The 27,926-nt window shown below is 44.6% G+C and overlaps 2 protein-coding genes across 6 annotated transcripts; one reads left to right on the top strand and one right to left on the bottom strand.

Annotated features, from left to right (window-relative positions):
- Window positions 1-132: 132 nt before the first annotated feature.
- Window positions 133-22,155, bottom strand: PHF11 (PHD finger protein 11). Of its 5 annotated transcripts, none has more exons than XM_064714979.1 (12): window positions 22,017-22,155; window positions 17,479-17,595; window positions 16,478-16,613; window positions 14,724-14,831; window positions 13,844-13,977; window positions 10,893-10,939; window positions 8,482-8,540; window positions 8,016-8,082; window positions 6,110-6,232; window positions 4,855-4,926; window positions 1,753-1,810; window positions 133-1,073 (listed from the first exon to the last, which is right to left on the bottom strand). In XM_064714979.1, the coding sequence occupies exons 3-12, from the start codon at window positions 16,583-16,585 to the stop codon at window positions 1,013-1,015; spliced, it is 837 nt and encodes a 278-aa protein (XP_064571049.1). In that variant the 5' UTR covers window positions 16,586-16,613; window positions 17,479-17,595; window positions 22,017-22,155; the 3' UTR covers window positions 133-1,012. The 5 variants fall into 5 exon arrangements, with proteins under 5 accessions (XP_064571049.1, XP_064571036.1, XP_064571044.1 ...); XM_064714990.1 differs by lacking the exon at window positions 133-1,073 and adding an exon at window positions 1,329-1,391; XM_064714966.1 differs by lacking the exon at window positions 1,753-1,810.
- A 976-nt stretch (window positions 22,156-23,131) lies between these two features.
- LOC135448744 (uncharacterized) lies at window positions 23,132-27,554 on the top strand. The gene is made up of 2 exons (XM_064714954.1): window positions 23,132-24,385; window positions 25,025-27,554. Exons 1-2 carry the CDS (start codon window positions 23,161-23,163, stop codon window positions 25,315-25,317), a joined length of 1,518 nt encoding a protein of 505 aa, XP_064571024.1. The 5' UTR covers window positions 23,132-23,160; the 3' UTR covers window positions 25,318-27,554.
- Window positions 27,555-27,926: the final 372 nt, after the last annotated feature.

The following is a 27,926-nucleotide window of genomic DNA, read 5'->3' as shown; positions in this document are numbered from 1 at the left end:
TGTGTCACACCAAGTGGTGTTTGCCAGTGCTCTGCTTGTCCCTCAGCACGAGCATGGCCTGACAGCATTCCCCCTTCTTGGCTGTGTCCTGTGCAGCAGCTTAGGGATGGGGAGCACAACTCCACACACAGCTCCTTTAAAAAATGTTTTATTTTATTAACTTAGCCTATTGTGGCTTTTCTGTATTCAAACAATATTTTAAAGACAAAACAAAAGTTGAATCCTTTTTTAATGGAGAAGGGAAGAGTCAGTCACTGTTTTGCTCCATTTGACATTGTACTTGTTCTGAGTGCAATGCCCAACCCTTTCTGGTCTGCCTGCCCTTTTCTGCTATACTGCTTTACCATTGCCAGTATAGCAGAAACAGTGCACCTTGACCAGTCAATAAAGAATAATTTGGCTTTTTAAATTAGACTCCTGTTTATAATCCAGAAGGCTTCTTTGAGTGCAGGTCCTGCTCATTTATTTTTTTGGGAAAGCCAAAGCAGCACTATGATCCTTCAAACATCACTGAATAGACACAGACAGCGAGGCACTACTGCCCAGGCAGGAGAGGGCTCCCATAGTTTAAGTGAATTTAGCAAGAGTTCTGTGGCAGCTGAACACTCCCCTGGCTTTGAGAAAAAAAGTCTTCCCTGGAGGGTTCTGTTGAGTTTTTGCAAAAGCTAAATTTAGTTAGTAACAGTCATTTATATTCCATTGTGCAATATAAGTGGAAATTTCTAGTGGAAACAGGGAAAAATTTGAACAGGAAAATTTGAAAACTTGAAGGACTTTAAATTATTGCAACAGTGAGGTATAAAAATGAGTATAACACCACATTCTTGCACCCATTCAGCCCTCATCTTGGGGCTGGGGAATTGAGCACTGACCGGACTGGTCTATGGTTTTTATCATTAAAATTCCTAACAATTGCACCATCACAGAGAGGGGTTATTCAGATGCTGTACTGGATGTACTGGCCATGTTCTCTGGAGTAGAAAGGATGACTTCTTTTAAGTCCTGCAGTAGCTCAATCTCGTGATCCAGTCTTTTTCTGTTTTCCAGAAGTTTCTGGATTTTTTCTTCTGTTCCTATTATGAAAAAGGGATAAAAAAACTTTAATTATGAAGGAATAAAAAGATTTTATTATTATACATAAGTTTTTATTAGTTTTTATTTTATTATTATACATAAGCTGATATAAAAGAGATTACATATTCATTAACTCTGCAGAGCTACCACTGCTGGTTTAACCTGCAGTAAAGCCTTTGCCTTTCTGCAGCAATGCCTGTAACCCACCACCCTGCACAGCCGGTGTCCTCACCAAGAGCTGAACTCTGTGTCTGCTGAGAGCCTGGCTGGTGTGTCAGAGAAAGCACAGAGCAGGAGTCATGGCCTCTGCCATCCATCTATAACACAGCTCGTTTTGAGATTAAATTTCAAACATCTCAGCATATGTAAAAATTACTAGTTTAGCTACTAATCCCCTGTGTTAACTGGCATACGAGTTTAAAGGTTCTGTTTTCAGAGCCTGTTTGTGTGAGAACTCCCCCAACAATGACGTATTTTAAATCTTTAAAGATACCATCTCTAAATTACACTCCTAAAGCAAATTACAAGCCTAATGGATTTTAGCAAACAACAAAATTAAACCTTAAACCAGATAGTTTGGACAACTGCATTTAAAACCACAATTCAATAGCATTTTTCTCCTGCTTCTGGCAAAATCATTATTGACAGTATCCTGATAGGATTATCAAAGTTGTTTACCTTATTTGCAAAGCCCTGCTTGACTGCATTTCTGCTTCCCTCTGCTGCTTCCATTTCCCTAATGTTAAAGATTATTGAAGTCAGTGAGAGCTCAGTAAGGAACCTGGCCACTATTCAGAAGCATTACCACAACCTTACAGGGTTAATTCCAAGTTTTTTAATGAAGCACCTGCCTTGTTCAGTTAGCAGGACACACAGAGGTGTTGGTGACCTCTGAGCAGCAAGGCTGGTCTGTAAATAACAAACGACTTTCTCTGAGTGAATGTTGAGAGTTCAAGTCCTAGTAAGAAAAAGACATGTACAAACTGAATGTGTTTTTCTTCTTTTGGGGGAGAAGATGTTGAAGAATGTCTCCAAAGTTCCAGTGAGGAGAGTGCAGAAACATCTCCAGCTGTTTACCCTATGCCATTCAAAATAAAAAAGCCTTAAGTGATTTTGAAAAAAAAAAAAAAAAAGAAAGGAAAGCACTTTGGCCTTTTGCCTCCCTGCTGCTCCTTCCTCTGAGTGAGAAAACACAGCACCTGCTGCCTGTGGGTGGATGTGGAAGGTGAGGGACAGGGACACATTTTTAAATGCAGTACCCAAAGTTGGGTGTGGCTGTTGAAGATGGGCAGCCAGAGCACTGTTGGTGCCTGCTGCCCATGGGAAATTCTGGTAACAGTCACTGAGGAGGGACCTGGTGCCCAGGCTGGCTCTGACTGGAAAGAAGGAGATGCCCCTTCCCTCTGCACTCGGGTGACACATACCTGAAGAAGTTTGACATGTACAAGTGGAACCAGGGGAGAAAAACCCCCTTAAGAGGATATGGATATGAATTAATTATCAGAAATTAATAAAGCAGCTCAGCTGGTTAGAGCATGGTGCTAGTGCCAATGGATATGGGTTCAATCCCCATTATTCCCATACAGGCCGCTTAAGAGTTGGACTCAGTGATCCTTGCAGGTCCCTTCCAACTCAGAACACACTGTGATCCTGTTGATTCAGCATTTGGAAGCGTTACAGATGGAACACCCACAGCTCAGTTTCTCTCCTGTCAAAAGGATGTGGCAGAAATAGAAGTAGCCCAGAGAAGATGTCAGTGATGGGAATGACTTCCACAGGAAAGGAAGACAGGTGACAGATTGAGAACCTTCTACCTCATAGCGGAAATGAGCTGAAGGGAAAGAAAATGTATTTCTGTAAAATCAGGAATGGCCTGAGTGGACCTGGAATGAGTGCCCCAAGTGCTATGGGGCTCTCAGTGAAGGAGCTGCACAGCAGTTTTAAAATTAAGTATCATGGCCTTTGTCTCCATAACCTTTATCTGAACTGCAGAATTTGCTGCTCCAAGCCCCTGAAAACAAATGCTGTCAAGGAGCTCAAAAGCTTCTGACCAGACTGCTGACAGCACAGAGGAGAGGGATCCTGTCCAAGCAGGATGCACAACAGAACTGAAAACAAAACTAAAACAAGTCACTTTCCCTTGGAGGAGAGGAAAAGACCCTCCAACCTAGAAATCTGAAACCGCTGCTGAGGCAACAGCATATCCTGTGTGGAAGGATTTACATGCAGTTGAGTTTGCAGTAAAGCTGCACATTGCAAAAGGAGTGTGGATCCCTGTACATAAAAAGGGATTTTAAAAAGCCATTTCACCAGTTACAGTTCAGAGTGGCCTTGCTGTGCTGGCATGTAAGGCTTTAGAACAGGATTTGCATGATGACTTAAGAAGTGACAAAAAGATTGAATTTAAAGCATGGCAGATGACCCAAAATCATCAGCTTGAAACACAGAATTTATACCTGTCCTACTTTATGTAGTCCTTGACTTTGTATGTCACCACAAAGCTAGCTAGAGCTTATAAGAGATTATGACAACAGTAACAATAAACAAAAAAAGAAGAAAAAAATAGCAGCTGGTGATCTGCTTTCCCCTCTACAGTTTCACTTGTAATTAGCATGGTTTTCATTTCTTCTCACTGCTTCATTTTAAGAGCTCCTCTTGGATCAGTTGTGGAACCAACCTCATTATTATTGACCTTGAAATAAAAAGGTCTCAGAAAAGAAGATTGTGTGGTACAGGAAGAATTGAGCTGCTTGAGTTGTGGGGATTTGGAGAGGGGACAACTAGTACCCATGAGAATCACATGGTTGTGTGCAGGGAGGTGCCAATATCAAGAGATTTTCCTGTAAGCCGAGAAGAGGATGAAATAATTGATGCAGCAGTGAAAGAAACAAGTGTGATCCAAGGTTGTGTCACATGAGGAGTTTTGAGCAGAGATGTTTTAATGTCCTCAGATGAGGCAGTGGTGGAACCTGTGTCAGACAACTGCAACACTGGACACTCCAACTGCTGAAAAAGGAATTTAAGTGCAAGAATGGAGACTGAAGGGAGTAGTGGCTTTTTCAGTCAAGTGAAGGGGAAACAGCAAACATCATCTTCACATAACCAAACCTCAACAGTAGCTAATTAAAACCCTTTTCACCAGAATAAATTGTAGCAAAAGTTAGAACAGCTGTTGGAGAGGGAAATGGGAAGCATGAGACCTGCCCGTCTGAAAACCAGATTCAGCCTTGTTGCTTCAAACAGCTGAGAATCCAAGCCCAACAGTTTTCTTCCACACCAGTCCTCCCAAGAAACTGTTCCTGCCTTTGTTTGCATTTCATTCTGAGCATTCTCATCTTGTTTTTCAAAGCACAAGTGCCCCCCAGTCCAGGTGAGTTCTAATGGCCTTTGGCTGCTGTGTTTCAGTGGAAAGCACTACTCTGACAAGCACTTGTCAGCCAGCAGCAGAGCTGTAACACTGGCAAACTGCTGAAGGGAGGCTGTGGAGAAGGAAATAAACTGCAGGTTTATTTATTTCCCCTGGGGTGGAGACCCTTTGGCCTTCTAAAGCTGTGGAACTGTGAGTGGCTCCCTCCTTCAGGTCAGCCAGCCCCATGTGATAGAATGTATTTCTAAAGATTCAGCTAGCCTTGGCTTTTATTCAACTGTTTATATAACACTGAGAAAAAAAGTTCCTTGGAATTTTCATTTTAAATTATTGTTTTATCAAAATTCTCATTAGAATAACTTCAATGCCAAATCCCAGATCAGCTGCTCCTCTGACAGCTTTTCTGCACCTACCTGAATAAATATTTGTCAGTATGTTTTCAAACAGTCCACAGTCAAACAGTGCCATCACGGTCTCTTCATACTCTGGGGAAAGAGATAATTTGATGTAATACTACTGAGGAAAGGTTTACAGAGCCCTACATTAGAGGTACCACAAAACAGTGATTACTTATTTTCCATTATACTGACTGCTCAAGGTTTTAAGATGTCTTCCTTCTCATATAATCTAGATTGAGAAAAAAGGATCAAGTTGTCAATTCTTTCTTTCAAGTTTCACACAGAAGATTATTCCTCACTTAAGCCATATTTGACTTCAGTGTGCCAGGACTGTGTGATGGCAGAGCTGACTGTACCAACTCCTCCTGACACATCAGCTGTGGGGCTGAGCTGTCCCCATTTGCTGTTAAGAAATATCCAAGAATTACACCTCAATTTCCTACCTGAGACTTCTGCTGAAGCAAAATACAAAACACTCACAGAGTTCAACTGACACACCAGCTGCTCATGAAGGAAGACTTTCCAGGTGGGACATTTCACTTTCCATGCATGTGCTTCAGTTACTTTGCATAAAATGGACTTCTTTATGCAAAGGTATTACTCCTAACTTTGCAAAACCGGGAGGGCAGTTGGAGAGGAAAGTTCAAAACTTTCTTTAGCTGTGTTGTGGACAAAGCAACATTAGATTGGAATTCTTCAAAAACAAAGTACCTCATGCAAGGTGATAAACCCATAAAAACCTGAAAAAGACACTAACAGCTGACAGTACACTTGTAACAAATCGTCCAAAGCCTTCAAATGTACATACTTAGGGATTCTCACTCAGAAGAGAGTGCTGATATTAACAGACAGCTGGTACCTCTGTGAAGCTGCAAGAGCAACACAGACTTATGACTTAAATAAAACCTGGCTCTCTTCAGGACCTCTCTGTTCCCCAGTTCCTGGGAGGAGAGGCTGGACTGAACCTTCCTATGCTTATGCCAGCATGTAAAAGGTGGCTTCAAAAATTCAAGTCAGAAGGTCTCACTGGAGATGCTGAGTTGGCAGCTCTTATGTAATTTTGAGAAAGAAGTTCTTTGGAACTTTCATTGTAAGTGGTCATTCAAAAGGGGAGGTAATTTTCAACCTCCTGCACAGCTGCAGAAATAAGGACTGAGTTATTTAGCACCATGCTATTCTCAGGAAGGTGGCCCAGGGCCAAGTGCCCAGGGTTCAGATCTGCACCTCTACTCTGACAGCAGTCTGGGCCATGGGTTCCCCTGAAACATACCTCTTTCTGAAGTGTTGTCATCCATCAGCTTTTCCTGAGCCAGATGGAGTGTGTCCAGCATTTCTTCAAATATATCATCCAGAAGCCCAGCTTGTTTGCACTTCCTAACAAAGTCTATCCGAACTGTTAAAACACAAAAGCATTCTCATACAGAAGTGATCTGTAAAGTGGGCTTTGCTCCCTCTCTTCAGAAACTGAAATTTAAGCCAAAGCCCTTCCACCAGTAACAAATAGTTTTGCAAATCTCTGGCTCCTCCAGCCACCCACACAGCCCTTTTCAGTGGGAACAAAAAAGTGGCCAGGCAAATGTAAGCACTGTGCTGGGTGTAAAATTCCCTAAGCTCTAGATTTGGCTTCATTCATCACAAGCAAACAGCTCCACAGCTCTAAATGTTCCATTCCTAAAGCTCATGATACCCCCTAGTGATTTGTCTTGCTTGCACCTTCACCAATCCTTAGGACCACACCATGGACTGAGCAGGCTAAAGACAGAAAACAGTGCAATAAATGAATCAGATTTGGTAAAAATTGAGGCTACTTTTATTCCAAGTGATCCAGGCAACTAAAGTTTTTTATTACAGCCCATTTTATATACCGACTCTGTCAGATTTGGACTGATAGAGAAATAACCATTTTTTCTTTATCTCTGAGCAGCAGCAAGTTTTAGTAAGATCAATGCAATGGGCTGTTCAAAAGCAAAGAGCCACTGGATGGCTCACCAAAATCTGCCAGTCTCTTTAAAAACAATGTTACATTCTACTGGAGACATTTGTGAGGAAAGAAATGCTTTCTCATTTACAGGAGATGCTCTAGGAGTATTCCAGGATTCTTTATAGGTTTCCTGTTCTTTACAGTGCTAATGAAATTCAGAAAAGACCAATAGGCAGCCACTTGCAATACCGTGCCCATACATTAAGCATATCCACAGTGAGGTGAATAATCACCACTAGCACATTCCAAACTTCCAAGTGCCAGCAGAATCCCAACAAGCAACTGCAGCAGGAGCTTCAGGGTAACATGAAAACTGCAGGACAGCTCCTGTGATCCATCTCACTGTTGTAACACCATATATATGCAGTGACAGCCTATATTGTGCTAAGCACCCTGTGTACACCCAGGCTTCCAAAGGCAAGATGTGCTGCTCCCTACTCAGAGCATCTCCTCTGTTAATGCCTTCCAGGGTTCCCATTTCAGATTTAACAGCTCTGATATGGAGCAGCAACGTCAGGCAGAGGCACCCCTGGCTGCAGGAGACAGAGCTGAACACAGCAGCCAGCCAGAGCGGGGCATTCCCATCTGAATCACCAGCTCACATCACACAGCAAGTCTCACCACAGGCATTTGTTTGCTGCACAGTTATTAAAGCATTCTGCAAATCAGACTTCTGCTGCCACACCAGAGCACAGAGACAGCCACTTGTCTCAGGAGAATCATAAAAATACATTTGCAGCATAGAATTTGCTACCAGCCATCTCCAAGCTCTGCACTTCAACACAACAGACCACAGTACCTCCTAGTTGCTCCATGAAGTTGCATTCAAATGTCCAAAATATCAGAATAAGGTTCCTTAACACTGCAGTTAAAGAGAGCATCCTTTCTTCAGGCCCAAGGCTCTGCAGGGAATTCACCTAACCGTACATGGACACCCTGGCTCCACATTAAGTGTGTTGCTCATATACACTCCCTACACACACTTACAATTTATCCATTATCATAAATCCCACCCCAAGCTCCCAGAGAATAAGTCCTTTGTTCCATCTATCACTGCATTCTTGAGCCACATATCTTCTTGTCTTCCCACTGTCCTTGCTGGAGGAGCAGCGTTTGCACGCCTTGTTTCTCTGCTGAAAGTTTCACAGGCACAGTAAAAACTGAATTAACCCTTCTGGTATCCAATGAGTCTCACCTTTATGCCTGTTGTTTTTTCTTTTTAGGATTCGTAAACTGTTTTCTTCTGCTGTCTCTTCTGTACTCTGTAAGAAAATCAAAACATTGCATTTTTACATCATGCTGACATTTACTGCTGTTGTCATTATCATACTTGTGTCTTAGCAGAAAGATAAAAAGCAGTCCACATGTCTGTGAACAGAGTCAGCCTCTCTGAATGGCTAACAATATTCCTCTGCAGACATTCTATTCTGAAAATGGAAGCAAAAACTGCTTCAAAGCAAAAATGCTTGGAGAAAAGCCAAACACCTGGGACACCACCTTCCTTAACCACTGCATTTGCAAACAGCAGAGAAGTTAACAAATGCCTACTGGGAACTCCCAAGGCTCTTTCTGAACACTGTTCAGAAATACTTTGATATGCAAGTCCTTTGCTGTAGCAGGTGTGGGTCCCCTGTTTTAGTACTACTGAAATTCAGAATTACCATTTCTTCTGTGATGGTGGGAGATGTCAACGTACGTCTTCTTTTCTTATTAGCTGCATCTAGGAATCAAGAAACAATAAAGTAACAAAAGTGACAACCTCAGACTGACCATCACACATATTTAAATTCCTTCTCTTCCCAAAAAGCTAAAGAAGTAAGGCCCCTTGAGTGGCAAGGCAGAAATATGTTTCAGCTTCCCCAAAAACCTGACATTTCAGCAGAATTCACACTGTTTGCGTTAAGGAAAATTGCAAGCATCAATCAACCATCAGGAAAAGTGCAAATCATTATAGCATTAGGATACCACTTAACCTTTTCAACTCAGTAGATTTTTAATTGTGGCAGAGTGAACTTATTCCTCCTGGCAGCAACATCACTTCTAGGTGGTAAAAACCAGTTTGGTTTTCCAAACAATTCTTACGTACATTAATACACCCTCAAAACTAAGACTACATAAAGAATTACTTAGGTGTATCAAAGACATATAAATGGCATTAGTGTTTTCATCAACCTAAGGACCCTCCCAGAAAACCTCCAGAAGCCGTCTGACTTGTCAGTTTACTATTATTTATGCTACAAAGTGTTTGTAGTTGTGTGGTAAAAGATCTCTGAAAAATTCTCTGCTTTCACTGCATCCTTTCCATCAGCACGCACCAGACTCTTGCCAACATCACAACTGGCAGCTTTTGGAAACAGCTACAGTATCACAAGCAGAGAGGGATAGCTCTGGCAAGAAGACATGGCAGGAGCAGAGAAAGGCAGAGAAGAGTGTAACCACCCACTGTTGGAGATTTTTTCAGAAATGGCTTAGAAAGCAGCTGTGAGGAGTAAAATTCTCACAGCCTGTTTCTGTAAACAGTAGAAGTTCTCAGGTTGTTTTTAATTACAAGTAAAAGTGACAAACATGAAGACCTTGAGAACCTTGCATACCAGACTTCTCAGGCAGCTTTCTCATAACAAGTAGATATTCTATCTTTGGCTGTTTTGGGAAAGCAAAAATAATTTTGAGAACCCAAATCTTAGTATTGGAAACATAAGGAGGGGCTGGTGTGTTATCTCTGACCTATTGTGAGCTCGGGTTTGCAATATGCATGAACTTAATTAACACGGTTATAAAAAGTGACTGATTGAGTGAATAAACGGAGTCAGATGCTGAACAAGGAAGTTGGGTCTCTCCCTCCATCTTCAATAGGTCAGGATTCAGAACTATGGATAAGTAAAAAGCAAAGCTACTAAGTAAACTAAGAAGATGCATTTGGTTAGTGAACCACAGCAATATCAGATACTAAACAGACTGTATGTCTGGTTAAGAAGTGAGCCAGGGGCATTAGAAATTAATTTAGGGTAGAAATTCATTTTGGAGTTAGGATAGCTGTTTTAGATGATGTATGTTGCTTAGCTTGTAACTTGCTGTGCTGGCAAAGGCCTGTGAAGATGGAAAAAGGAATGCAGGGATCCTGGTAAGAAGAGCTCATTACCCCAAACAAAGTGGAATGGAATGCAAGGCCTGTTGGAGATAAGAGAGGCTCCTCAGACCCTGCAGAGAGATCCTGCGTGTGCCCAGTACTGAATAAATACACGTCTACCTTACAGCTTTTACAAGTTGTGGAGTATTTCCACAAAGCCCCGGCCCTCATGAATAAAAGCTTAAATAATAATCACCTAACCCATCTCTTCAGTGTCATCAGGGTGGAGCAGGGCTCAGTTCAACTGAGGTCAAATTCAAAGTGAAGGCCAGTCCAGGAGCCACTTCAGTGTGAGCAGAGTTCTCTGCATTAGGCTAACAAGGTCCAGCTTTGGCTGGCATTTCCAAATACCTCTGAATCAGGAAGGGCCAGGACTGCCAAATGAAGCTGCATTTCTGCAGCACAGGAAGCAATCCTTAAACAAGGATTGTACAACTCTTTTGTTACATTTAAAAAGCTCTTTGGGATCCTTCAGAATGAAAGGCCCTATTTTAAAAATTACTGCAGTGAATACAGAAGATGTAAATGTGAATGTCTGCATAACCACAGATAAAACCCCAAGGTGACTTCTCCTGAAACAGCCTTTTCCTTGCTAATCTAGTGCAAACTTGTGTGTGGCTCTCCTGTCTTACATGGATTTTACAAGCTGCTTGGGCCTACTTGCCCAAAGAAGAGTAAGAATTATTCCATTAAGGATTGCGTCCATTGTGGTTAAAGCCAGTTTTCAAGAAGATTCTGGGAGGATTAAGTTTTAACTTTTCCCACTTCAAAAAACCCTTGATTTTTGCGCATACGTGTGGATCTTAACCAAACCAGTCTTGCAAGATTAGAAATCCACCACTTGATATGAAGGTAGTAATATTTATCTTGTTCTTATGAATTACTGATTGTAGGATGCAAATTTTTAAAACAAATGAAATCAAAGAAGTCATTAAAGAAACTCACCATAGCGATTGGTCCGATTTCCTGGGTCATGTTTTGGGCAGAACACTCTAAAATTTAAGTTCAATTAAAAAAAAAAAATAGAAGTAGTATTAATAAACATGCAAACAGAGTTATGTTGACCTATTTTAACATATATTTTCTCCTCTTTCCATCGAACATAAAAGACAGTTCAAAAAACCCAGGATTTTTGTTCAGCATTACCCACCTCAAAAACCACCTGCTTTAAAGTCCTGTGCATGCACAACCTTGTGTCTGTACTTCCAGAGCCACAGTGGATTCTCAGCACTGAAGCTCTGAATAATAAGCTCCACCAGACCCCCTGTCTGGGCCTGCCCACTGCTCAGCCCTGAGTCAGACACATTTCATGCGCGTGGCAATCGCTGTGTCAGAGGCACTGAAATGAGATTAACGCTCCCAAGGTGAAACACCACAGTCTGACACTGCTCCATCACAGCAGCTCTGCCCCACACGGGCCAGGAGCCTCCTCAGGGACATCTGCCCAGTGTCACCTTCCACCCCTCAGCCCTGCAGGGCTGGCAGTGCCACGTGGCACCACCATGCACTCACCTGCCTGGAGATCTCTGTGCCCCTCCCTCCCACTGCCCTGTGCTCATGGAATGGCCCCCAAACCCTGAGTACATGGGGCAACCCTGTGTGACATCCAGTAGCTTAAAGTTGCTCAGTCCATTTGTTACTTAAACACTTCAGCAATATGTGAAATGGGAATATTTTCAGTGGTTCTATGAGAGCATTGTGAATTCCTTGGAAAAGGCAAACTGAAACAAATTTATCTGAAAATGTTCCTTATCTTTTGGATAATGTGCAGAGAACATGAACCAACTTTTATAATATGCCTTTCTTACAGAAGGATCCCAAGTCACTTCTTAAGCAAAAATGCCTTGTCAGGAGCACGGCAATTTTTAAAGGGAACTGCATTTACTAGGACATTTTCTAATTATTGTCATTCTTTTAACAAAAACAGAAGCACTGCCCTTAGAAATACAGACTGTTGGCTTGATGAGGAACTTCTTTTGCATGTAATGCATCTTGAAGCACAACAAATCAGATTTAGGTATGGCTAACAATGCAATCAGAAAGCTATACACTGCACACACCTTATTTACATCCCTGAATTTCTAATACTGCCCTTTGGAGAATGTTTTTTATTCTTCCCCTCCCTTTAGTTCTAGTCTTTCACAGTTAAAAACAACCCATCCTAAGCACAAGAACATCTTACAAAGTACAGACAGTGTATTTTACTACTCAGGCCACTTTATTTGGAAGCACTCCCCTACTATCATTATTGCAAGACAGCAGTGCAAATTGTACTGATTTCTCCACCTCTGCTCTTCCTGGCCATTCCACAGCACCATTGCTTTCTCTTTTTATTCTGCTCCATTTGTTTTGATGATCACTACCCATCATCACAGCGATGGCAACTCAGAATTTAAAGCCACCAGCTCTGCCTCTCTCGAAGGAATTCTCTCTTTTTGGTATGTTATATTTCACCATGAAAATGTGCAGGGACTGTCAATCCACATCCACTGCTTTTCAAGTGTACTCTCCAATAATTTCAGCTAGATACAACTTTTGTGCTTTATTTACACCACTGCTACAGTGCAAAAGTCTTTAGGTTCAAATCCTTGAAAGCTGTCCTAGCATCCTTCTCTAATCCAGTCCTTTCCCAGCTCCTCAATAAAGGTTATTATATGACCTAGTTTCCTAGGCTATCAGTGTACCACAGTGACTTAAAACAAGGCATTTTTAAGGGTCCCTCTTCCAAATCTCCGAGGTCACCAGCTCCAAAATGCCACCAAACCAAACTGTATATGCAAGCACTTCTTTACCAGTTTGTATCTAGACTGCTGTCAGTCCCACTTGTTTTTCAACATCTTGAGTTCAGTCTTCTTGAGCCTGAGTTATCCTTTCTAAAGCTATAAGATGAAACTGTGATCATAGAAAGTTTCCATCTTCACAGTACCACTCTTCCATGAGCTTTGCAGATTCACAAAGATTTTATAGCTCCCATCCTCCCTGCACAGCTGGGCTTACAGCCTTGCACAGATGCATTCACTTTAGACAGAAAGCACTGGGAACCAGCCAGGAGTGGAAATCTCTTGCCACAAAAGGACCCATCTTCCACTGCTACCAAGGACTGCACTAGTCCACCCCTTTCTGAAACAAGTACTGATTAGATGATCCCCAAATTAATCTAAGTCTAACATGACCTGTGACCTCTCTGGCCGTGCACAGAAATGAGCATCAGGGCTTTTATGCACCTCAGACTTTACTATAACTTCAGCATTTCAAAAGATCCCTGAAGCCCCAGTTTTTCAACCCCTTAATCTGCATCCTCCAAACAATTTGTTTCATCTGTCAATGGCAATGCAGGCAGCCCAAAGGCAGTGGACACCAGGACTATCATGATCAGGACAGAAAATTTACTTAGAATGCATTCAATCATGTTATTGCTAGCAACATACTCGACATACAAGGCCTTTGGTGGGAATCAAAGTTCTTTGCTAGGATGGGGAGGGAAAACTACCCAAATTTGACTAATGTGAGCAGACCTAGAACTGCTATAACCTGCTCTGTGCTCAGACCACGTTTACCGGACTTCTGAACCAACAAAAAATTCAGAATCTGAGTGAGATTAATAAAAGTCTTTGTTCTTGAAGATTGGCTAAGAGTCAGTAAAGACTGACTTTCTCAGTTTTTGCCTTGTTGTCTTTCAGTGATGTTACAGGCTCAAGCACCAAACAGATTCCCTCCCACTGCAGTAAAGTTTTCCTGTGAAATGAGAACACTTCTCCCACAGTTTGCAAACAGAGGATCAAGCATTGCTTTAGGAGAAGGGAACTTACTTCCTTGCCTAAAACCCCTTTAAGCCCCAGGCAATGAGTGCCCCTTGCTGCCCCGAGGCTGGCCGTGGCAGGACACTGGCTGGGTACCTGTAGACGCCGTTGACCTCGTCGGTCTCCACGGCGGCATCATCGCAGAGGGCGCAGAAGAAGTGGTAGCTCCTGCGGCACGTGCGCTCCTCGCAGCCCACCGTGGCCCCCTTCTTGCGGCAGAAGCTGCACGCCTGCAACGGGAGGGGGTTCACCACGTAAATGCCACAGGCAGCTACTCCAAATCCTGCCAGAGAGGGCAAATGATGTTCTCCGGGGGAAAATCCAGTATTCCATTGCAAGCATTGCAAGTCACCTCTGTGTAATTCATCGGGCAAATTCACTCCTGCGAACGCCTACCTCGGTCATTACTGCAGCCACCTTTTTGCTACCTTACCTCTAATTCATACTGATCAGTTTGTAAAATGAGGCAAAGAGCCATGTGAGGGCTCTAGCAACTTTCCCAAGTTATTTCAACATTAATTTGTGTTAATGTTTGTATTTATGTTTCCTAGCTAACTTCGTAATGAAGAGTCCCACCCAGGACATTGGGGAGGAGGGCAGCTGAAGACAAAGGCAATTAAAAAAACCCTCCTTTAATCAATCATATTTCTGCTAAACTCACAATGTGTTCCCCTTTACAACTGTGGATTGCATTTTGTTTCAGGCACTGGTTTAATTCTATACCAAAGTCTCAGGAAACTTCAGCTAAGGACACAAAAGGCCAGGAAAAAACCCACCTGCATTTTAATACAGAATGAACTAAATTCCACCAAACCAAATGGTAAATCAATGACTCCAATGCTAAACCTGTAATTTCCCTAATCTTATTAGATCAGAATGACCAGCTACTTGAATGGGTTTTTTTAAAGCACAGAACAGGCCAGACAACCTTCAACACTTGAGACAGGACTAATTGCACTCAGAAACATCTCCTTACCAGCCGCTTTCCTCTCCTCAGCTCCTTCAACACTGATGACACATCAAACCTTATTTCCAGATTTTCTGGGTTATGATCTTCAGATTCCACAAATCCTGAGGAAAATAACTAAAGACAAAAGAGACAGTTATAAGAAATAAGAATGACCCAGTCACCAATGCTGAAGAGAAACAAGGAATACATCTTTTCTTCTTGCCCTTGCCCTACCTAAGGAGGCTGATTTTTCTGTGTGTTAACAAGAGGTTTCACCTACACTGAACAAGGAGCTAAGCTTAAACATTTCTGCAGTCAAAAAAAGTTCCTTCTTCCACACAGGAAATTTCACATAACCCAAAGGCAGACTAAGAAAAGACAGTAAGGTGAGAAAGTTCAACTTATTAAAAACATGATCAAAGAAAATGTGAAATTCCAGGGTGCCTAGAGTAAGGATGAGAAGATCTTCAGGCAAGAGACCTCCACACCTTGGACATCATATTATTTGCTCAGCTGTTCAGACCTACACCTGGATGCAACATTTCTCTGTAATAAGATTTCCATACAGCCCAATGTGACAACAGCTGACTGCAGGAAAAAGGCAGAGACATTGTACATATCCTGGGAGAAACTCACAAAAATGCACACATCACACATCAGGCCACTTTAATTCCCATAGAACTGCTGAGCCATGACAGTGAGTGAGGAAGGGGAAATTCTTGGCAAATATTTCCTAAGCATTCCATGTAGCTAATTCCAAACAAAAGGGAGCTACCCTTTCATCAACTAGCAGGCACAGTCTGTCTGCTCAGAGGGTGATAGCTGACTGCAAAAAAACCCAAACAGCACAAACAAGCCTAAGGCAGAGAAATGAGTAAAGTTGCTGGAAGGAGAAAGAAAGCGGAAAAAAGAAAAAACAGAGAGAAGGAGAGAGAGAGAAGTTTTAACACTGGAGAAACATTAAAGCCACAATAAAACCTGTTTCAAACAAAACATTCAAGTAAAACAACGCTGTTGTGAGACACTCTGATAAAAAATAACCAACCAAAAAAGATATCAGAAAAGTAAAGATGCAGGCATAACAATTGTGAGAATAAGAAGGCTGGGACAGTGACAGCCAGAAAGCTGCTCCAGCAGCCATCTCTGGCCCTAAACTGTCCTCAGCTACATTCTCCCTCTGCTGAAGGGAGAATACAGCAGCCGTAACTGATTCTGCACTCCAAGAACCAGCTCCACCAACATTCCAGAATAAAGGGAAGGCATGAAGAGTAGGAGGATTGCAACACATTTAAGAGCTTCACAAATATTTTTATATCATCAGCTTTTGATATTTTTATTCCTTATTTTAAATTATTGACACATTGGAAAGTTTTTTAATCTTTAAGTGATATGGATATTTTCCTGCAAAGTTTTAAGTATACAACTTTGTGTGGTCTGAGAATCCTCATCCAAGAGGATGAGTATCAACAGTGCCTCAAGAAGACCTATTGCTGTTGCCAGACCATATGTGGTCTTTGTGGTATTTTCACGTGTGTCTGGGACCACTGCTCAGCAACAGACACATGAAAACACCACAGATCAACAGCTCCAGCTGTGCAGACACATCCTCTCCCGCTCCAAAATCCTGGCCAAGCCCTGCTGCTTTTTAAGCTTTTCATAATATAAATTGCTGGTTTGAGTAACGAACCTTTCAATCCAGACATCATTGCAAAACCAAAACCAGATAAGCAGTGGAACCTTCCCCCTCATCCCCTCAGCAGTGCCCAGCTAAAGGCACTCACCAGACAATCCTGATGAGCTGCAATATTTCTCTCTGTGGCGATATACATCACAGAGCCAGCCTCCCCTTCTGAACAAAACGCACATGTCGTTCTCACCATCTTCGCCATTATCCACAAAGCACCTAGAGCAGGAAATCTGGGACAAAACACAAAGCAATTGAACAACTTCCATAGGCCATTCAGGACAGAGGAAAGCAGAGCCTGCCAACACCTGCCTCCACCTACATCCCCTGACCCTGGGTGCTTTGCTCCTCCAGTAACAAGTACCAGTAGAACAGGAAAAGCCTGCACATGGCACAGCAGTGGGATGGAAACCAGATCCCAGGAGCTCCAGCAATTAGAGCGGGAAAAAGAGTGGTTTCTCTCCTCTTGGAAAGTCACTAACAAGCCATAAGGGGTAATACCAGAGTTTTCAAGCTTGCTTGAAATATCTGCTCCAAAAACAGATCCAAGAGCAGCCTGGCAAGTGATGCTCTCAGGTGTGAAACTCCTTTTATTTGGAGGAGGGCAATCACTCACAGTGTTTTCTTAACCTACTGCTGCCACGTGTGGGTCTGCGAGTCAACAACGGACAGAGAAACAGCTGCCCCCGAGCTTCACCAGTGCCTTCCAGGAGCTCACAGAAAACAAGGAAGAAATACTAATTTATTGCTGTAAGGATGTAGCAAAGTAGTGTGGAGAGGTCTACAAGTAAATTGGGGCACAAAAAGAAATTTTAAGTGACAGATTCAAACATTCTCTCTCAACAAGGCAAAATGCTAACAGGAGTGACAGAATTTTCCCTGAGCCCTGCGAATTCTCCTAGGGACACTTGTTATCTTTTCTTGGCCATATCCACTTAAGTCTTAATTGTTATTCACATAGTCATTCTCCAGCAGCTGCAACATTCTGAGTCCACCTACACATTTCCCCAAAGCAGTCTGTTTCTGGACAAGCCTTTACACACATCCCCCACCAACAGGTTAGAGCATCACCCCAAACATTTGTAGCAGAAATTTTACTTTGTGGTTTCTGTGCAAGTCCACCACAGAAATCTTCAACAACTTCCCACTCCTACAAGGTGTGATTAACTCCAAACTATCCTCTGCTGGAGACGTCACCTCTGACAGCACAAACTCCTGTACAACAAGGGGGAGGAAAAATCTGTGTTTACTTTCAAGAAACAGGAAGATCTGAAGTTCAATTATTCTAGTGAGAGGTAGTAAGGCCCAAGCACAAAACAGGCAGGAAATGTCATAGTCCAACAAATCCTGCAACCTTTTTCCAAGTTTCAACAGACAAATTGTTTTTGTTAGCTCCCATTCCCCTTGCATAAAACAGACTGGGTAGCCCCAAGTGGAAGCACCACCAAAGCAGAAGAGAATTTTTTTATGGTTTTTCCCCTTTGGCTTAGACTCCTGACAATTTACTTGTAATCACAAGTAACTTTGCCTTTGCACACAGCTGGAGTTTTTTTCTCTGTCCTTCAATGTCTTGTAAGCAAGGCAGGGTAGAAACTGATTTCCAATACCCATCTATACACTGACCATCGTATCAGTTTCAGAACCTGAGCAATCAATAAATACAATAGAAAGGAACAGAAATACAAGGACATATTAGAACTAGAATAGAACAGAAATTCAAAAGAAGAATGAGCTAGAGTTTGAATGGCCTAGAATAGAGGAAAAGCTCTCTGCAGCAAACCAATACCTGCAATCAGTGCAGACACAGTGCCTGCTCAGGCCCAGTCAGGGGATCCAGCTCCAGGAATTTTTTAAGGAAGGGGCTAAACATGGACTTTAGAACCCCTGGTGTTCTTACAGCCTCCAGAGAAATCCTGGTGCTGATGGAGGACAGAAGACACTTGATCATGGTCAGCCTTGGGCTTACTCCAGCCCTTTCTAGGAATCCTGAAGCAGTGGAAATCCAGCTGTTGGCCATTCCTCTGTGCAGAAGCAGGCAGCCTGCAGCTACAGCCCTGTTTAGCCCTGTATCCTGTCCCTGTGCTGTGGGCTGGCCCTGGCTGGATGCCAGGCACTCCCCCAGGCCACTCTACCACTCCCCTCCACAACTGGATGGGGAGAAAATATAACAAAGGGTTCATGGGCTAAGGACAGGGAGAGATCCCTCACCAAATGCCATCACAGGCAAAGCAGACTCAGCTTGGGGATAATTAACTGCATTTATTACTAACAAAATCAGAGCAGGATAATAAGAAGTAAAATAGATTTTAAAACCACCTTGCCCTGACCCCTCCTTTCTTTCCAAACTCTACCTCTTTCCCCCAAGAGGCACAGGGAGATGGAGAGTGGGGGTTAGGGTCAGTCCATCACACACTGTTCCTGCCACACTCAAGGAGAGTCCTTCCCCTGCTGCAGTGTGGGGTCCCTCTCCATGGAGACAGTTCTCCACAAACACCTCCATGAGTCCATCCCACGAACAACAGCTCTCCATGAACTGCTCCAACACAGGTCCCTCTCCCATGGGGTGCAGTCCTTCGGGCACAGCTGCTCCAGTGCTGGCTCCCCCGAGGGTCACAAGTTCTACCAGGGCCCTGCTCCAGCATGGGCCTCCCATGGGGTCACAGCCTCTCTCAGGCACCCACCTGCTCCCAGGCTGTGCATGGATCTCTGCATCCCCATGGGCCTCCCTGGGCTGCAGGGCACATCCTGCATCCCCATGGGCCTCCCTGGGCTGCAGGGCACATCCTGCATCCCCATGGGCCTCCCTGGGCTGCAGGGCACATCCTGCATCCCCATGGGCCTCCCTGGGCTGCAGGGCACATCCTGCATCCCCATGGGCCTCCCTGGGCTGCAGGGCACATCCTGAATCCCCATGGGCCTCCCTGGGCTGCAGGGCACATCCTGCATCCCCATGCTCTGCACCACGGGCTGCAGGGGAATCCCAGCTCCGGCACCTGGAGCACCTCCAGCCCCTCCTTCTCCACTGATCTCAGTGTCTGCAGAGCTGCTCCTTTCACATATTCCCACTCCACTCCTCTCTGCCCACAATTTTATCTGCCCAGTAACTTTTTTCCTTCCCTTCTTAAATATGTTGCCACAGAGGTGTTACTATGATTCCTGCTGGGCTCAGCCTTGGGAGCAGGGGGTCAGTCCTGGAGCCAGCTGGCACTGGCTCTGCTGCACATGGAGGAAGTTTCCAGCAGCTTCTCACAGAAGGCACCCCTGTAGCCCTCCTGCTACCCAAACCTGGCCATACAAACCAAACCAACCCCCACAGGAGCCCGTGCTCTTCCTGAGCTTTCTGCTACAGCACTGCCAGGAAGAGGACCTGGAATTAACCGGGGCAGTGGAGCTGGCTGGCTGCTCCTACACAAGAAGGGAGAGGCTAAGGGCAGGTTTCCAGTTTCACAGCTTAGTTACATTTCATCTCAACAACGCCTTGCTTTTGCAGGGCTTAAGCCCGCCACTCAAGGATTCCAGCTGAAACACTTGGATCTGTCTGAAAAGGCAAGAAATCCTTGCTCCTTGCTCCACTCTCTCAGTAGCACTCATGACAGCATTGCTCTGTTACTATTTCTCCTGCTGTCTCTTTTTAAAGCCAAGGAATCTGAAACTATTTAGCTCTTCTCTGTACAGAAGCTGGTCTGCAGTTTTTTCCACCTCTGTCACTTCTATACTCTGCTGGCTACACTCAAAGAGGAGCACACCACCTCCAAAAGGATGGGCTACCATTTACACTACAAAGCCACAACATCACTCTGTATTTTCCTTTTTTCCTTAACAATTCTCACTGTTTCAATCACATTTTAGCCTGATTCTGAGCGCAGAGCCGACACTTCCAGAGAACCATTGCTGGAAGCACAAAGCAGTGAAAAATCCACAAAGCTCAACAAGCAAGGGGGGGCCCAGGGTGATCAGAGCAGAAAACTGGGTGGAGGGCTGGTGGTTTGTGCTGCCAAACGGGCCTGGAGAGGAATGTGAGGCAGTGTGGGAGCCGTGTGGCCTTGTGCTTTCCCTTGCTTACCAGGAAATGTCCTGCACCTCCAGGGTATTCTGTGAACGTGACAACAAACAATGGAAGGTAAAAAAGTATCCTGATTTGTACCAAACTGGAGAGAGAGAATTCAAGGCACAAATCATAGGGACAGATCCATGGGTTTGTCCTCCTGGCCACCCCAGAAGGGACACCTTTCAGTGAGAGTCACATACCTGTCTGTTGGTTGGGTTAAGTTAGGTAGGGAAAGACCTCTGAGATCATCAAGTCCAAACAATGACCCAACTCCACCCTGTCAACCCCAGACCAGTATCACAGTTCCCCAGATCTCCTTCTTAATTGGCATCTGATTAAGTGGGGAGGGCATCAGTATCATGGTTGTTTCTCTGCCACATCCATCATCTTCCACTTATCAATGCTGGATTTTCACCTGCTGTTTTACAGTCAATCCCTTGCTGTCCCTAAATCTTTCTGCAACTCTTTGCTTCCACTGTCACCACCACAGGGAACACAGGGGGCCCAATTCAGCTGCAAGATCTGGGGGGCTCCTGCTGCCCTCTGCTCATGACAGGACAAATGACGCTGCAAAACAGAAAGCAGAGCAGCAGCTGAGAGAACAGTCACACCTGGACACTCCTCCTGTGCCACTGCCTAGAAGGAGGGCTGCTAGTTTCGCTTCTTTACTTTTTCACAACAGTGACTCAAGGAAAGGAAACGGGAAAGGAAACAGAAAGTAAAAAGGGAGAAGAACAGTGTTGGCAAGAGTCCAGCGCTTGTACCACTTACAAATTCAGCAATCCTGCTGAAACATTACCAGTTTGTCTAAGTATTTGCTCTCCAGACCCAGTTCTGAAAGCATTCTTGTATGTAAATACCCATCTTTTACAGAGTAGGAGGCTAAGGCACAGAATCTCTTAATACATCCATAGGAGAGTAAGGAAAAGAACCCAAGTCCCCTGAATTCCAGTGCACTATTGAAACCCACTGCCCCAGCTCCTGCTCTGCTCTCCTCTTCCTTCCAGCGCAGTGCAGGGTTGGATCTACGGAAGCAGGAAGGAATCACACACCCGTTACCCCACACTCACTGTCCCTCATTTGTGCTTTGTGGGGAAAGAAGCACGGCTGGAGATTTCACAGCTAAACACGACCGACACTCACCTCCCCATTCTCCCCACGTCAGTACAGAACCTATACATGCAGGTTTCGCAAGGAAGAAGAAGGAACAAATAAAAGTGTCTTTCTGATCACCTCTCACTTGAGAGCATCTCGTTCCAGCCCCCTGCCATGGGCACGGCACCTTTCGCTGGACTGGGCTGCTCAGAGCCCCATCCAGCCCGGCCCTGAACACCGCCAGCGACCAGATACCCACAGCTTTTCTGGGGAACCCGTGCCGGGGCCTCACCACTCTCACTAGCAAAGAACTTCTTCCCGGTACCTCCCGGCCCCCCGGTGCCGCCCTCACGGCGCTCCCGGTGCCGCCTCACGGCGCCCCCGCCCAGCCCGAGCCCCGGCAGGCTCCACTCGCCGGCACTGCGGGGAGAGCGGCGCTGCGGGACCGCCGCTGAGGAAGCTCCGCGCTACCCCCGCCCGCAGTGGCACTTACCGCCCGCTCGCGGCCCGGCTCCCGCGAGCCGTCGCCACCGCCGCCCCCTCCCCCGCCCTCAACTCTCCCGCGCGGAAGTGAGCGCGCCCGGCCCGGGCACGGAGCATGCGCGGTGGCGCCCGCCGATGTTCCGCCCCGCACACCTGCGCTGCGCTGATTGGCTGCGACGCACGCGTGGCTGGAGGGAAGGCGCGCCGGTGAGGCGCCGGTCACGTAATACGGGAGGCGTGGCCGGGCACCAGCGGGCAGGGTGGGGTCACGGCCCGGTACCCGGGTTCGATACCCGTGCCCGGCACCGCCGTCGGGTCGCCATTCCCGAGGGCTTTCACCCTGGGAAAGGCGATATCTTGCATCCCTCCCTAGCCCCGTGCTCACTTTTCACAGAATCACAGCACTACGGTCCAACCTGAGCCTCCCCGGGTGCAGCTTCCCGTCACTTGTTACCGGGGGGAAGATGCCGACCCCACGCTCGCTACGCCTTCGTTTCAGGCAGTTCTATAGAGGGGTAGCGTGAAAAGTGCACATTACCTGGCTCTACGCAGATATTTACTGTATGTATTATGTTGTAGTGGTAAGTAGTGCTGTATTAACATTTTAATAGTATGGTAGATGTAGTTTTGTAGTTAAAATGTAGCTTTTGTAGTAAAATAAAAAATATGTATGTGGCATATTTTGTTAAAGAGAGGAATGAGGTACTCGCACCGAGATAGCAGCCACAGGACACCTAAATCATTCAGAGAAAAAGAATTTATTGCTCCCTTATCAGAAGAAATCAACTTTTTCCTGCCTTACTCAGCCCTGAAGATGCCATTAGGTGTACCTGGGATATGAAGTCTTCAGAGGACAGCGATCCCTGGGAGCAGCTAGGAAAGAGGCCATCTGCCAGATGCCTAAACCAGAGACGGTGAGAGATCTGCGAGCCTTTCTGGGGATGACAGGTTGGTGTCGGCTATGGATCTACCAGTACGGAATACTCGCTAAACCATTGTGCGACTTGTTGAAGGGATCCAAGAATGTCCTAGTGTGGACTCCCGAAGCAGAAGGGGCCTTCAAGAAGTTAAAGCTGGAACTAATGAGAGCACCAGCCTTAGGTCTCCCAGATGTATCAAAACCATTCTGGCTGTTCTCTCATGAACGACAAGGGATGGCCCTAGGAGTCCTAGCACAGCAGTTGGGACCACATAAGAGAGCTGTGGCCTACTTCTCCAAGCAGCTAGATGAAGTAAGTAAAGGATGGCCAGGCTGTCTGAGGGCAGTGGCCGCAGTGATAATTAACATAGAAGAGGCCAGGAAGCTCACGTTGGGTCAAAAGGTGACTGTGCTAGTATCTCACACTGTGTCGGCTGTGCTGGAACAGAAAGGCAATCATTGGTTGTCGCCCTCCAGATTCCTAAAATACCAGGCCATCCTGGCTGAATCAGATGACGTAACTATTCAGGTAACTAACATTGTGAACCCAGCTTCCTTTCTAGAAGGGAGAGCCCCAGCAGAATCCATCGAACACGACTGCCTGGAAACAATTGAAGCCGTCTACTCCAGTCGTCTGGATCTCAAAGAGGAGCCGTTCGAAGATGCAGACAACTGGTTCTCGGATGGCAGCAGCTTCGTGAAGCAGGGAGTAAGACTGGCTGGCTATGCAATTACTACCACAGAAGAAGTAATTGAGTCAAACCCTTTGCCTGCGGGGACTTCAGCCCAAAAGGCAGAGCTGATAGCTCTGACTCGAGCTCTGGAATTGGCAGAGAACATGCAAATTAATATATGGACAGACTCTAAATATGCCTTTTCTGTTGTGCATGCCCATGGGGCCATCTGGAAAGAAAGAGGACTGTTGACTACACAAGGGAAAACAGTCAAGCATGCAGAGGAGGTTCTACGATTGCTAAAGGCGGTCCAACTCCCAGCACAAGTGGCCATAATGCATTGTAAGGGACACCTGAAAGGTAATACTATTCCAGAAATAGGGAACAGGAAGGCAGATACAGAAGCTAAATTGGCTGCCACAAGGGCTAGGGAAGTGAAAGTAATGGCCCTAATACCAGGAGAGCTGGATACCAACATCCAGCCAGATTACCAGGAATCAGATCATAGATGGATTCAAAGGAATAAGGGCAAAATACTAGAAAATGGTTGGGGTAGATTGGAAACGGGACAGCTAGTAATACCAGGAAACGTGATGTGGCAGTTTGTAAAAGCAGAACATGAAAAAGCCCACTGGGGCTTGGATCCGCTCTATCAGTACCTGCAAGCTAGGATAGCAGGGCCAAAATTATTTACCACCATAAAACATGTCACATCCCAGTGTGAGCGATGCCTGAAGAACAACCCGAATACAGGGACTAGGATACACCAGGGAGCAATAAATCAAGGTAAATTCCCAGGTGAAGTATGGCAAATTGATTTTTCTGAACTCCCAAGAAAAGGGGGGTTTCGGTACTTGTTGGTATTAACTGATACATTTTCTGGGTGGCCTGAAGCATTCCCTTGCAGGACAAATAAGGAAAGAGAAGTAACTAAAGTGTTATTGAATGAAATTATTCCACGATTTGGAGTACCGAAGAGCATTTCTTCGGATAGGGGTACACATTTCTGTGCAAAAGTAGTAAGAGCAATAAGCAAAGCATTACAAATCAAATGGCAATTACACACGCCTTACCGTCCACAGGCCAGTGGGCAAGTAGAAAAGATGAATCATCTTATCAAACAGCAGATTGCCAAAATATGCCAGACTAATTTGCAGTGGTATCAAGCTTTGCCTATTGCTCTGCTGAGGCTAAGAGTCAAACCAAGGTCAAAAGAAAGGTTAAGCCCATTTGAAATTCTGTATGGTAGACCTTATGCTATGCAAGTTGTAAATGGGGACGCTATAGACCAAATTGGTAATCAGTACATTTACGATTATGTAATTACGGTGGGGAAACAGTTTGATAAGAATGCTACTGTACCAACCTAAACAACCTGATTGCAAATTGCATCTGTTTAATCCCGGTGATTGGGTGTATGTTAAGAATCTTTTAGGAAAACCCCTACAAGAGAAGTGGGAAGGACCCTTCCAAGTGCTGCTGACTACCTTCACCGCGGTTCGGATCAAGGAGCGACCTGCGTGGATCCACTACTCACGGGTCAAGAAAGCTCCGGAGAACAAACAGGAGCAGACATCATGATCCTGACTCCACCTCAAACCTTTACAACTTTGATCATTGGACTCTCGATAAGTAAAATTATTATTAGACCCCACTTATTCTCTGAAGAAGGTGCAGATGAACATTCATGCCGATGTTACGCATTTGCAGAAGGATAGCCGACCATTTATACAGCAAAGCCTCAAGGGATGGAATGCATGGCTAGCGACAAGGTCTTATCACAGGAGGGCACAAAGAGATCTTAGTGGGTGGGTCGGCACCGGATTTGGTATATTAAACACGATAGATCAAGAGGTATTAGTGAACAAATTAAGCACCGTCACGACGAACCTGGGAAAGCTTAAGATGCCCCTCAGTTCATCCATGCTTACATTAGCAGAAACACAATCGCTAGTAGTAAAATTACTAACCATGGTAGCAAACCATACTGCAGAGGATTTTGTGAAGCTTGTTAATTATACAGGGGAATTTAGCAAAGACATTGCGCTCACTATCCAATGCCCTCAGACGCAACAATGGGTACAATCAGTAGCGGCAGGAATAATAAGAGAAGGAACGTCAGGTATATTACCTCAAGAAATAAGGGAAACAATATTAAAGGACAATCACACCACACAATTCGAGAAAGACCACCAAGCCTGGTGGCAATTAGTAAATTTCACTTATGAACCCCAACAAGAACACATTGAAGCCTATGTCCTCACCATTAGTGCGGCAGAGGAAAGAGCTATCTTTCCCATCCTCACTCTAGGGACAATACATCAGGGTGTCGTTGTCAAGCCAATAGACCATAATGTCTGGGCCAGTTATGATTATACCAAAAAGAGGTGGCAATCGATTAGCACAGAAGCATGTATTCCTAGGGGACAGTTAGGCTATGTTTGTGAAAACGCCGTGGTAGAAGCAGAAGATTTATGCTTAGATGCTGAGAATAGTGTATGTACCTTTGAAATGCTTCCGCATAATAGAACACAATCACAAGTCTACTATATAGGGAATGGGTGTGCTTGCGTGAGGACAGCTTGTGACAACGTCATTATAGATGGTTGCCAAGAAGAGACTAACAATACTAACTTTTGTGTATGCAATTTTACCAAGATAATAGGTTGTGATTTTCATTATACTGTCCCAATAACTACCCAACAGCTAATTAACGCAGATTTTAACCTATATCAAGAGATACCGAAATTACAAATAGGGATGGACGTTGAAATTCTTAAAGCAATGCTCGCACATCCTAAAGTGAAGGAATTGGTGCAAAAGGTGAATCAAACGACTAAACGAATGATATGGCAGGTGGAACATAATTCAGAGAAAATAAAGGATGTCCTGACCAAAGCAGAACAAGTAGGTCAGCATCATTGGTGGGATATCTTTACAGGATATTCCCCAACAGCTACACAGGTCTTCAACTACCTGGTGCACCCAATGCTAATAGTAATTGTAGCTCTGTTACTGTTAACTTTCACAAATATTTGCATGTGGTGGAGACTAAGGATTATAATGAAAAGAACTCAAATGGTTTGGGCTATGGTACGAGCGTATCAGCGCCCTATAGGAATAGAATTAGACGAAAGAATTCGTATGTTATAAGAAAAGGGGGGAAATGAAGCCCCAAACTGCCCATCCGATCAGCATTTTACTACTGCACAAGAACATAACTTTGTTATCAAAATGCTTAGGCAGAGCCACAGACTGAAAATCAACCCTGAGCAGTCCTATCCCATTCCCATCCTATTAGCTACTCACGCGAACCCTAACACTAGAGCCATATCCCATATCACCGGCGGGTGGTCTCATGTTAGGTACAAGGGGATTCGCCCCCATCCACACTCAGGAATTGCCGATGATGCTGTATGATAGGTTATTCATTAATCCGGAAGCAATCCTGGAATTATTGATAATGCTGTATGATAGGTTATTCATTAATCCAGAAGCAATCCTGGTGGATCCTTCTGTTTGAAGTTTGGTAAGCAGGGCAAACAATAAAGAGAGATAGGGATAAGGGAATTGACGAGCTAAGCATGATCAGAGCTAATAATGTCAAACTGACCCTAAGAGCCGTGCCAATGTCAAACTGACCCTAAGAGCCGTGCCAAGCCATGGGAACCAAGCCAAGTACACCGGGAATTGACCATATTAGGATAGGAGTTCAAAAGTTTAAAGAGGAAGACTCATCAGAAGACCCTTGCCCGCGATGAAGGCACCGGAAGGACCACCAAGAATAATCCTCAAAATAGATGTCTCCGCCCACGCTCTGCCCACACCACGCCTCTTATGAATATGATGTAACCCTGCACCCAAGACTGTATAAAAGCTTGCTTCTGTCATGAGATAGCTAGAAATCCCTTTTGTGATTTCTCCGACGCGTCGTAATAAAATACCTCCTGTCTATGCTGACTTACTTGAGTCTCTTAGGCAGTTATTCTCGCCTTTTGGGGCAAAATTCGGTATCACTAGATTATACTCAAATGAGTTAATGTAGATTCAAGATTTTACTAGTTTAAGATTCAAGCACCCACAGGTGCATAAATCTTTAACTAGTAAAATCTTCCTAACAGAAGTCTGTTCTTCAACACAGGAAAAATTCTCTGTGGAGAATTCCAAAAAATGTCCAAAACCCTTGTGAGCTCTTCCTTCAAACTGTTGTGCTATCAAGCCATATAGTTCTGTGAAAGAACTGGAAATTAATGCTCAGTGCTTTTTTGGCAAAAAAAAAAAAGTTAATAAGCTCCAGTCCAGTTTCTTTTATCCTTACACTATAAGC

This window comes from Zonotrichia leucophrys, chromosome 1, assembly GCF_028769735.1.
Source record: "Zonotrichia leucophrys gambelii isolate GWCS_2022_RI chromosome 1, RI_Zleu_2.0, whole genome shotgun sequence".
Lineage (NCBI taxonomy): Eukaryota > Metazoa > Chordata > Aves > Passeriformes > Passerellidae > Zonotrichia > Zonotrichia leucophrys.
This window is presented reverse-complemented; position numbering and strand designations above follow the sequence as displayed.